The following is a 12744-nucleotide window of genomic DNA, read 5'->3' on the forward strand; positions in this document are numbered from 1 at the left end:
CACTTCATTTGCTTATGTATCTATTGATATACCTATATATCTATTGATATATCTTATAAAAGATTAAGGTGATGTTTTTATTTTGTTGTTGCTGTTACTGCTTTTTGTGTGTGTTCTTTTATTTATGTTTTGTTTTATAGTTTTAGAACATTTTCTCATGCCTGACTCCTAGTTTGTGTGTTACCTTTTTTGACTGAGGCTGTTGACCTGAGAAATGAAACAATAAGAATTTCTCTTCCTATATATTTCTTCTTTCTATAATCAGTTTTCAAGTGCTTGCCCTAAAACATTTACAATGGCATACGGACTGAAATACTATGGGCTACACGTAGGAAACAATGCAATACTTTAAAGTTATTTTCTAAAATACTCTAATAATGCTATATCATAAATGAATGCTAAAGATTTTTGTTGTTTATTTCTCATGAAAACACTTCCAATCATAACTTCTTCTTACTCTAAATCAGTATTATTGAACAAAAGAATAATTTCCCTTTCTCCCAATTCTCATATTTCTTAAAATCTTCGTTCTTATTAAAAAAACCCACAAAACCTTTCCTCACCACACCTTCAGTCAGGTAAGATATTAGTAGCATTACATAGATTAATTGCTGAGCCAAAAATATATTCAAACCTCTGGCAAAATTCCCCACTTGTTATTAATTCCCTACTGTGGCATTTCCCATATGTCATGCTAATTCTGATCAAAATAACAGAAATTTATAGCAGAGTTAGTGAAACGATCCTAAGATTATATCAAGGTGCCCTGCAATCTGTTTTAGAATTTCTCTGAAACTTACATAAGCAACCTAGCTAATTATGATATGATCTTTAATCATAGTATAATTTTCCAGTTATTGTCACATGGTTTTGCAATAAAAATAAGCATTTATTTTGTAGTTACTTGTGCTTTTATAATTAATTTGTCTTTATTTTTCAACAGATGTTGCTTTAATTTCAAATTGTTTCATAGCTTACAAAAAAATCCACACTCACATGCTCTACAACACTTGGTACAGGCAGCAGGTCCCAGTTTTAATGTTTTTCTGGTTCTAGACTGAAACCAACTGGATTTCTAATCCATTTTATTTAACATCAAATTGGATAACTTTTTATCATAAAAGAACAATTAATTCAATTACTTATTTGGGCTTGTCTAACCAGAACCCGTGAATAAATAAATTGCTTAAAAGTGCAAAAATGGGAGACTTCCCTGATGGTGCAGTGGTTAAGAATCCGCCTGCCAATGCAGGGCACACGGGTTCAAGCCCTGGTCCGGGAAGATCCCACATGCCGCAGAGCAACTAAGCCCGTGGGCCACAACTACTGAAGCCCGCACACCTAGAGCACATGCTCTGCAACAAGAGAAGCCACCGCAATGAGAAACCCGTGCACTGCAACGAAGTGTAGCTCCCGCTCACGGCAGCTAGAGAAAGCCCGCGCGCAGAAACGAAGACTCAATGCAGCCAAAAATAAATAAATAAATTTATTCTTTAAAAAGTGCAAAAATGGAAGGTTCTATTAAAATGTTTCTCTGATATTAATTATGATGCTGAAGTTTTAAGGTGAAAAAGTCTAAAGTAGTGACTTACCAAAATTAGAAGCATATTCTCCAATAAATCGCTTGGTAAGAAACCTTACTGTAAGGGCTGCAAAACAAAACAAGCTGGATTTGGGGTCTTATCTGTTTTAGGATACAAATAATTTAGTAATGTACATAAGCATCTAGCATCTCAGCTCAAAATTTACTAAGTATTAATGAAGACCTTAAAACTTTACTAAATTCTGGTCTAAGAATTTCCACTGTACAGCCATAAAAATTAGGAGGCTACAAAGAAAGTGATCTCAGTGTGCTGCCCACTCAAATCACTGCATAAGTAATTTACGAATGCAAAGACACGTAAGACAACTCACCTTTGTAACAGAGACAGATTTCTCATTAAATATGAGATGCAAGAACTATAACATCTCTATATTTTCTTTATAAAATTAATTGTGGCTCCATGGTGCTGCATGCTAATAGTGGCCAGGACGGTATCAAGCATTTGCAATTGTTTAAGGAAATAAGGGACTTCAAAATCCAGGAAACAGAGGAACGACCTCTAGTGTTGGTTTATCTTATTGCAGCTCCTGGGTCTGGCCCGTTGTTAAGATTCATTAGGCTACGGTTGTTCTATTGGTGGCATGCTTAGTACCATCATAATGTGACCAAAAACAAAACAAAAGAAAACAAAAACATAGCTTCCAAGGTCTGGGCACTTCTTGCTCATTTCTGGGCATTTAAAAAGCCATGCCCCTCCAAAGTTTTTCTCACTTTGATAATGTGAAAAAATGGCATTTAAAAAATAATTCATAGGTCTCCACGCATCTCTCTCCACCCTTAGTCTCAGGGCAGCAGAATCTATTCAAGGGCATTGTTTGGCCACTGGTAGGTGTGGAGGCAGGTGTGCTGGAGTGAGAAGTAGGTGGGATAGTGATGGGAGGGATTTCCTGTTATTCCAATGAATTTCAAACATCAGTAGAACAAGATACAAATTAATACTTCAAACAGTTATATTCCTCAACCTGTATATAAATTTTACATACAGGTAATTGCATTACTTGCTTATAAAATGAAAACTCCTACTTAAAAATAATATATAGTTATATCAAGTTTATCTACATATAATATGTTATAATGTAATACATATCATGTCAATATATTTCTCACTCTTTATGTACTCTACACCATGCCACAGAAAACAACACCACTTACCAGATTTGCCTGTTCCTTCACCACCCAAGACAGCAAGTTTCACATCATTCATCTTGCTTTTCTGCTCCTTCTTGGTCTGTCCTGACTTCTGGAGATATACTGACTTGAGCCAAGCATATGTTTTCCAAAATCCTTTTTATTATTGCTGCTCTCGTTTCCCTAAGGTCAACTCCACCCCATACTCCTACCATCCAATAATAACTTTAAAAATATTTTCCTAGAGTAGTTTTGAACATGTCTCATAAAAAAACAGTGGGCTTACTATTTAGACACAAAGGTTTACTAAGCCAATAGTTAAGAGTTTAACAGAAGCATAGCTCCTCATCTTCTACTTTCATGTACCTGGAATCTACCTTCTCCTAGAACCTAGAAAAATGATCTCTCTTCATTAAGAAAGTTTTTAGAGGATGGGTAAACATTCCTGTAAATTTCCTTTGAGTGGATCAGTTTTGCTTTTTCTATTAATACCTGAGGCTACATCTTCTTGGGTTTCTCCTGTGAAAGACAAGGGGGAATAAGTTAATTCAATCATGAAAAGAAATGAGAGAAGGGAGAGGATGGCTCTCTTGGATGGATTAGTTTAGTGTTGACAGCAATGCACGTGAATATCCAGCCCATGTTTCTGTGTCATTTGAGGCTCTCAAGGAGAAATGTGGGAACCCCAGAGTTTCACCTTTCCAATGTCTTCCTTAAAAAGTAACTTTTCTCTTTCTTTTTAAAAAAGTGTTATACCAATAGACAACAGTAAGATTTCTGGAAAAAACAATAAAGCAATCAGCCTCATGTTGTTTAAATAGCACTAAACAGGAACATGTCATGTTTCCTTACACAGTACTTTTTTAAAAGAAAAGAACATTTGGAAGGGGTGTTCTGACATAATTCACTCCTGCTATGAAATAAAAAGGCAAATTTGATATGCACAATTATCACTCTCTTATACTTCTTTTCATCAATTGTCCCTGCTACTCCAAGTCCCCAAATTATTTTCTTCCATTTCTTTCTCCCCATTTGTATATGTATAAATTTGAAAGTTGAGAAAAGAGTACAACAGAAAAATAGAAGAATTCAACTTTTGTGGACTACATTTTAAGACCCAGGTAAAGAAGTTTCATTTCCAGGTTGGGTCTATCACAGAAATACATGCTTCTTAAAAATACATTTATTTAACAAATATTGATTAATTGCCACTCTCTGTTAAAGCTATATTTTTTTAAATTAAATAGGTCAACAATTAAATAATGAATTTTCTGACCTGATGGAGTCTACAGTCTACCAAGAGAAAAATGGAAACAGAACTACAATGAATATTATCATTGCTAAAATGGGGCTCTGATCAAGAGCTGGAGAAAGCAGATCGGTAGATAGAAAGGTCTTCAAAAAGTAGGTAAAGTTTGAAACATGATCAGGACCTACAGAGAGAGGAAGGAAAAAGTGATTGGGGAAGGAAAAGAGGAAGGAAAAAGTGATTGGGGAGATGTGTCTGCTCTAAAAGAAGAAACAGACTCTGTAAAGAAAAAAAGGCAAGAGAGAGTATATCAGTTTGTGGGATCAACAAGATAACATCTGAATAACTTAGATTTTTTCCTTTTATTACAAATTATAAAAAAATTTTAAATAAGCTATGTTTTCTCTTTAATCCATGCCACTGTATTAAAAGTAACAGAGTGGTTTTTTTTTAAGGAAGTTTAACAGTTGATTTAGTACACTATGGAATTAAATGTTTTTCTTCTTTTTGGAGAAATCCTATTCTTATCTTCCCAAGAAACTTCTGATTGATGTCTTTAGGAAGTTTAGTATATCTACTGATAGGAAGGAAGAACTTCATTTCATGACATGCATGACATTGAAAACAACATATGAAGGGCTGTTATCAAGACACCTGCATTCTTTCATCATAGCCTCTTCCTCCCTACGTCCATTGGTATCCCAAAGTAAATCTAGTTAAGAAAGCAGCCTGGGGCTAGAACAGAGTGAAGTTATAAACCTGAACAAAGAGAATATAGTTATGCACATACTTTTCTAAGAAACAGAGTGCCAATATATATATATTCTTTCGACCTCACGTAAAGGGTGCTAAAAAGTTAATATTCTGATAGACACATTATTATACTACCTAGAATTTTCTCACATCTCCCTAAAGAAACATCCATTCACAACCAAAGCAAAATCATTTATTACTTTATTCATTTACTGAATGAACAAAAATCTATTGAGTGTCTACCATGAGCTTGGCACTTATCTTCACTGCTAAAAACATATCAATAAACAAAGTATTCATAGATTCTGGTCATAGGAGATGGACAAGTAACACTAAAAAAAAAAAAAACTAGTTACATATCGGTATTCATGAATGTTATAGTTTTATCTGTTTAGTTTTGTTTCTCTGAGGTCAGATTAACCAGCCCTTCTCAGTTAATCTCATTTCCCTACAGTTTCTGTTAGAGTAGATGCATAATTTCCATCAAAAGCTTCAGATTCACAAGAGCGGAGTGATTCAAACAAATACTTAAGGAGAAAGAGTATCTTTGTTCCATTATCCTGTTCCAGATCTTGAAAAGATGAAATACTTCCCAACTTATTTTCTGTGTCTATCATAAACCTAAACCAGACATAAATGGTATACACACACAGAGAGAGAACAAAGAAATAACCAATGTCATTTATGAATATAGAGCCCAGGTCCTAAGAATATGAGCAAATCAAATCCAGAAACGTATTTAAAGAGCCAAGCATCATGAGCTAGTAGAACTTATTCTAAAAATGTCAAATTGGTTGAACATTAGGACGCTTGGTAGACTATTTTAATACATTACCAAGATAAAGGAGAAAAACTATATGTCTTATATGCTCCCAAAAGCATTTCATGAAATTTAACAGCTACTTAAAAAAAAAAACAACTTTTGTAATCTAAAAATAGGGGATTTCTTAACGTGATTAAGGTTATAATTTTTAGAAATCCAAATATCAAAAAAATGCCTATAGATTTATTGCTCCTAATTTTCCTCTAAAAAGAGGATATTGTCTGTTACTTTTTAGCATGGAATTGGTAGTCCTATCCAACACAATGAGGAAATAGCACATATGAAAAAGAGGAGACAAAATGATTATTATCTACAAATGATAGTTTTCTATAGCTATATTATCTGCATTATTAGCATGCATTAAAACCATTCAGTAAGGTGGACAGATAAAAGATACCATAACAAAGCAATAATTCCAAACGGTAAAACTAGCAGCTAACACGTGTTTAACACAGTATAATAACAGGCAATTTTTAAAAATGTTTTCCAGGTATACAATATTTAATCCTCTGAGAAACTTCATGAAGTAGGTATCATTAATAACTTCTAACATGATAGAAATACAGTCCTTTTCACAAAGAAAGAAGAGGGGAAAAAGGATGCAAAGAAGAATAAAGCTAAAAGAGAATGTATAACATTTATATGATAAATTCTCTAATCCTTTACTGAAGATTATAAAACAAGCTTTGAATATGTGGACAAACATGACTAGAAAGACTCAATGTTGTAATTACTGCCAAATTAATCTGCAAGCAAAATGTAATGACAATTAAAATCCCAACAAAGATTGTTTAATTGAATGTGGACAGCCTGTTTTGGAAAAGAAAATATGCAAGAATAATTGAGAAATTAAGGTAAAATAGTAAGAAAATATCTCTTATGAGCCAAATCATACCAAAAAATAATTAAATGCTACTTTATTAGAACTGGATTGATATGCTCATTAATAGAATAGATATTTAAGTATAGAAATTGAGTACATAGAAGTTAATTTTATTATAAATATAAAGTTTTTAGTATGTGCTATCATTAAATTGCATTGATACTATCAGAAAAAGTCACTGAATAATAAGTTATGTTTGTACCTCACATGCAGAAAAATGAATTATGAATATTAAAAACCTTAGCATAAAAAACTAGAAAAGGGTCAAATTGACATATATATGGGAATCTTCCAAATAATCTCGAGGAGGGTAAAGTCTTCCTAGGCAAAAAACGAATCCAAAGACAAAGGAAAAATACATACAGAAGAAAATAATCCAGTGACTTTTCATAATTGAACTTTAAGTGTCAGTTATGTTAGTCCCATGGGATTATTTACCAAAGTGAGTGCATTTGTAGATTTATTAATAGCACAATAAGTATCTACATACAAATGGATCATTTTTAATCAGAATGGAGGTACTCATCTCACCTCTAACTATAATGCAAGTTACTGAAGGAATTAAAGTTCTAGCAGAAACAAATGTTTTTAAGATGGAATTACTTCTGGATACTTTTATGTGCTAATATGGAAATTCATCATGGAAGAGTAGTGGATTTTTTTAAGAAGAAGAAAATGCTATTCTAATCTCACAAAGCACATGTTTTCAAACAGCTAACAGATTTAAACTGCATTGAGGTGTACGAACATTTGCACATTATAGTGGGTTAGGTAAGGAATCTAAAGGGAAAATTTTACAGAAAAAACAACAACAACATTTGATTGCTAAGCTCTGTTTTTTTTCTGTTCTCAAAGCACTTTTTGCAATTCATCATGGCACGAATAGCACAGGTAACATTCCCAGCCAGAGATCAGAAGCAATTTCTCTGCAATCACAAATCCTCCAAAACTTCTTCCAAAGAAATTATTCAAATCCAGACATTTACTCTAATAACCAAATGATGAAGATATTGCAATAGTGGCTACAATACAAAACTTCCATTAATATGAAAAGTAGTTACTATGAAGAAGAGTGCTTTCTTGTTTGCTAGTATTGTAATAAAATACTTCATACATTAAATTCAATTTACAGAAAAAGATAAAGTTTGATAACTTTTGTAGTAGAATTTGTAACTGGACATAATCCTCATCGTAATAAAATTCACCTTTATGAACTAGTATTGTTCTATGTTACAATAAACATTTATGTATTAATATATTTATAGCATATGATTTTTTTCTCTATGATAAGTGTGTGTGTGTAAACTGCAACTGAACAAGGTAAAGATGTTTATATCATCCCCAAGCAATTTAAAAACTCAGTTGACATCGTTAATAGAATTGACCTATGACACTCATGCCTTTATTATTCTAAATCACTTTTAGAAAAAGGTTTGAAAGATAATCTTTCACTAGGGTATCAAATTCTAAAGAAATGTTTTATTCAATATGTAATGTTAGTAATTAACTAAATTACATGAGCTTTTTTGGCAAAAGAAAAATGATGAATACTTCACCAATTTTCAAGGGTTTTCAAAGCATATGTGAGACTAAATAATTGAATGGCTTTGCTAGTTTTTCTCAGCATGTATACTTTAATTGCAATTATCTTTTGAAGGTAATGACTCAGTATTTATTTTACTCTTTTAAATTATTCTTGAGGTGTTTATTGTTTCATAAGGTTTTAGTTTCCCGCTACATTTATAATAGTTAAAACATGATAGCTAACAGTAATTACGACTCAGCTAGTCACCCTCTTTGTCTCCTCTACAAATTTATGTCATCTTTCCACAGACACGAGAAATCTTTGAAGCTACTTTAGTTCTCCTCAAAAGTCATAAGTAGGCTAAAATTTTAGTTAGCTCTTTCTTAATCACTTGAAGTTGGCCAGTAGATACAAAAGCGTGGTCTTCAAAAACAGTCTTCCTTCTGTAACACAGCTGCCGCAACAGGAAGCCTGATTGAGTGCACATTCTGCAGAAATAATGAGTTTAAAAAGCTGAGCAAGGCAGATGTGAGAAAAATGTCGTTCATATTTTCTCTACTCTTTCATTACCCTTTAGAAATAAATATTCCAAAATTAAAATTAAATTTTCAGAATTAAGATTGCTGTGTTGCCATAACATCTTACGGAAAAACCCGAACGAACTTTTCGGCCAAACTAATATATGTATATGTGTGTGTATACACACACACACATATCTATCTATCTATCTATCATCTATCTATCTATATCAGACCCTATTGTCTCTGTTCCTCTAGAATACTCTGACTAATAAAACTTCCAAGAAGAAATTTTATTCTAATAGTATACTTTGAGTTGTAATTTGCTCAGGGTGACACAAGGAGTAAGTATTGAAGCCAGGTTGGCACAAAGCCTGCAGTCTTTCCACTATAACACCCTGCCACCCACTGCAGATCTCCCCTTTCCCTGCCCCTTTGTTCTTATGTGAAGCAGACTCTTCCCTCTCTGATATTTTTTGCAAAATTCTGATCATCTATGCTTTAGCCTTGATGATGTTTTTCTAACAGGTTTATAATACAAGTTTACATTTGGCTTTTTTCTTTTACCCATCTCCTTGGCTTTTTCTCAAAAGTTGAGCCAAGCCCATTAGAGTGCCCTCTCTTTATATTCATAAAGTCATGGTTAATTTTTTAGGAGTAAATGTAATTGAATTTTTTTCACGTTTGCTTTATATCAAGCATTTTCTTCTATGATTTCTACTACTCGAAGATTCTGAAATGGCTTTCTTACATTTCTGCCAATGCTATATTACAAAGAAAGCTATGTCCTGCATTAGATTGCTTTTGCTGCAAACTAATTACCACAAACTTAATGCCAAAACAACACATACTTATTATTTCACAGTTTCCATAGGTCAGAAGTCCAGGCAACTGAATATTCTGATTCAGGGTCTCATCAGGCTGCAACCCACGTGTCAGCTGGGGCTGTGATCTTCTCTGAAGCCCTACTGGTGAAAGAGCCATTTCCACTCTTCTTGTGGCTATAGGACTCTGGTTCCTCTTGTTTTTTTCTGGCTGTCATCCAATGGCCTCTCTCAGCTTTTTGAGGCTACCTGCAGTTCCTTGCCACATGGTCTTGTCCATATGCCCATGCACAACGTGGCAGCTTACTTCTGCAAAACCAGCAGTGGAGGGCCATCTCTCTAGGGCATGCTGGCAATACAAAGATAGATAGATAGATAGATAGATAGATAGATAGATAGATAGATAGATAGATAGATAGATAGATAGATTAGATAGATAGACAGATTGATCTTGTGTGTGTGTAGCAGTGGATCTTATATATATATACACATATATATATATATTTTTTTATCTTGTAACATAATTATAGGATGAATATTCCATCACTTTTGCTGTATTCTAGTGGTTAGAAGGGTAGAAGATTATACAAGGGTTTAACTCATTGGGGATCACCTTAGGGCATATGTGTCACATGTCCTAACACTTTATTTGATGCTACTCCTGAACAAAGCATACCTTTATTTTTATTTACAGATGTAAGTATTAATGGTGATAAGATATAATTCCATTGGCCAGTTATGTCTTGGAATTTTTATCCTAAGAAAATGAATTCGTAAACCAGCATTTGAAAAATGAAGTATTTTTATTTACATTATTTTATTAGCTAGGGTCAGAAAGCAAGCCACACTGGCTATGAGGTGCTCCAGACAGCAAGAAAAGCATGTGCTATCCTTCTTGTTCTTTCCGTCTAGGTTCTTTTCACCCATTTTGAAAATAAAAGAGCAGAGCTGACTTCACTTCAAAAATTCAAGAAATATGCATTAATTGCCTACTATGTGGCAGATACCTTGCTAGGGCACAGAGAGTAAGAAAGGAAGATAAATAAAATCATCCTCTGGCCTTGAGGAAGATTTAATATTTGTATATCAATTATAAATTGAAGTAAACATAGGGTGCCATGGGTGCACAGATAAAAGAAACCTAGCTAAATTCTAAGGGATAGTATAATAGGCTGAATAATAGCCCTCAAAGATATCAGGTCCTAATTAATTTCTGGAACCTGTAAATGTTAAGTTATATAAGAAAAGTTATCTGCAACTGTGATTAAGTTAAGAATCTTGAGATGCGGAGATTATCGTAGATGATCAGGGTGAGCCCTAAATGCAGTCAGAAGGAGGCAGAGGGATATTTAACAGAAGAAGAGAAGATAATGGGACCACAGAAGCAGAAATTGAAGTAATGCAGCCACAAGCCAAGGAAGGCTGGCAGCCACCAAAAACTGGAAGAAGCAAGGAATAGACTCTCCCCTAGTGACTCTGAGGGAGCAGGACCCGGTCGACACCTTGATTCCAACCCAGTGAAACTGATTTTGGACTTCTGACCTAAGTAGCTGTAAGAGGATACATGTATGTGGTTTTATGCCACAACATTTGTAGTAATTGCTTACAGAAGCCATAGGAAACTAGTAGAGAAGGTATTATAGACAGAGAGAAAAGCCTGAGCACAGTCAGGAAAGGAGGAAGCAGATGAGAGATACTGGGCACTGAAAAACCTCTGCATTACTTGAGAGCAAAGAATGAGTGAAAATGGGGGGAGCTAAGGCTCATTTAAAAGACAAGGAGAAATCAGAGTGGCCTTATACACCATACTAAAGACATTATCCTGTAGGCATAAAGAGTTAGGCAAGAATTTTTAAGTAGGAGAGAAATGCTTTATTATTTATTTATTATTATGTATTATTTATTATTATTATCTATTATTTATACGCTACTCTGTAAAGTAATATAAAATACGGTTTGGAGACAGTGCAATAAAGGAGGTAAAAGAAGCTGAAGAAGTAGAAGCAGGAACACCTCTTAAAAGGCTATCTTATATTCTCAAAGGTTCTGAGTTAGAGCAGCAATGAGATCAAAGGAAACTTGTTTTGAGAAATACGTAGCCAATAAAAATAAGAAAATCTGGAGAGTAGTATGAGAAAGGCAGAGTAAACCATAGATGAGTAGCAAATTCTGATTTAAATGATTAGGTTGAGAGTGGTGTCATTAACAGGTTTTTGTTGTTTAATTTCACTATGAGAAGCAGTTTGAAGGAACAGACGCTTCCATTTTTAGACATGTTAAGTTGAAGATACCCTCGGGGCTGTGCAGTAGTGAGTTGGCTGTACAAGTCTAATGCTAGTGAGAGAAGACGCAGAGCTGGTAGAACATGCAGTTCGTCTTATCAATAAATTTTCAGTTCAGAGTTAAGGTTTTTGTTTTTTTTTTTTTTCCAGACAGGGTTTTCAAATTGATGTATGAAAGATTTTTTGAAAAAACATCCACTTTGATCTCTGGAGAAGAGAGAAAGATGTTCACACAGACTTTTCCACATTTGGTTTTTTAGATGGTTTCTTAAACCAAAGGGCCCTAGATATTTTGGAAATTCTAAAAAACATATTAAGTAAAATACTTCTGCTTATTTTAACAACCCCTTAAATAGGCATTATAGATCGTATTCGTCCCTGTTTATAGGCATACATGCTGAGTCTCAGAGGGGATTTTAAGTATGCAACACAGAGAAACACTCTTAGTAAGTAGAAGTTTGAATTTAAGCTACAGTTTCTTTGATACATAATCCCAGTGTTTTCTACTCCACCCTACTGTCTCTTGGCTTTAAGATATTTTTTCTCAAATCTAAATGATTTTTGTTCTTAACATTTGTTGAAGTTGATTTTTTTATCAGCTTTTTAGCACTATGTAACAAAACCAAAAATGTGACAGAAATCAATTTTAGAAACAAATTATAGTCCTATAATATATAGCATAGCATTTACCATATAGCAGGTCTTACAACTGTCATTCATTCACTGCTGTCTGAAAATCTGAGTGTTCACAATCAAACCAAGGTTGATTGCTGAATTTGTATTTTAATAGATGAGATGTATATAGCCAAGTTATTATTCTAACTTCCGTTACAGAGAGATCCTTTGTTTCTGATAGACATTATCTATTTATCTAAGCAAATATTTGTGCTCTGTCACTCTTATAATTAAGTTCTTCCCAAAGGAACTCCAGCTGAGAACAGAAACCTTCCCATGAGAATCTGAAACAGTATTTCCTTTTGCAAATCTGTGTAATCTCATGGTCCTTATTCTTAGACTTGTTTTCCTTATTCAATGATGACATTATTTAGCTATGTTCCATACAAGTTGCAAACAGAACTGTATTTTGTTATAGGAATCTTTGAAAATACAATCACAAAAAGTATATTTGATCAAGAAAGAACACTGACAGTTGCCT

The 12744-nt window shown here is 33.7% G+C and overlaps 1 protein-coding gene across 5 annotated transcripts in view; it reads right to left on the bottom strand.

Annotated features, from left to right (window-relative positions):
- Positions 1–12744, bottom strand: part of RERGL (RERG like) — a 167857-nt gene that overhangs the window by 13375 nt on the left and 141738 nt on the right. For all 5 annotated transcript variants that reach the window (XM_082352016.1, XM_082352018.1, XM_082352017.1 and 2 more), the window contains 2 exons: positions 2756–3250; positions 1593–1649 (listed from right to left, as the gene is read on the bottom strand). In XM_082352016.1, coding sequence (XP_082208142.1) covers positions 1593–1649; positions 2756–2807 — 109 coding nt within the window. In that variant the 5' untranslated portion in view covers positions 2808–3250. The remainder of the gene's footprint in view (positions 1–1592; positions 1650–2755; positions 3251–12744) is intronic.

This window comes from Balaenoptera borealis (assembly GCF_965194805.1).
Source record: "Balaenoptera borealis genome assembly, chromosome: 13".
NCBI classification, from domain to species: domain Eukaryota; kingdom Metazoa; phylum Chordata; class Mammalia; order Artiodactyla; family Balaenopteridae; genus Balaenoptera; species Balaenoptera borealis.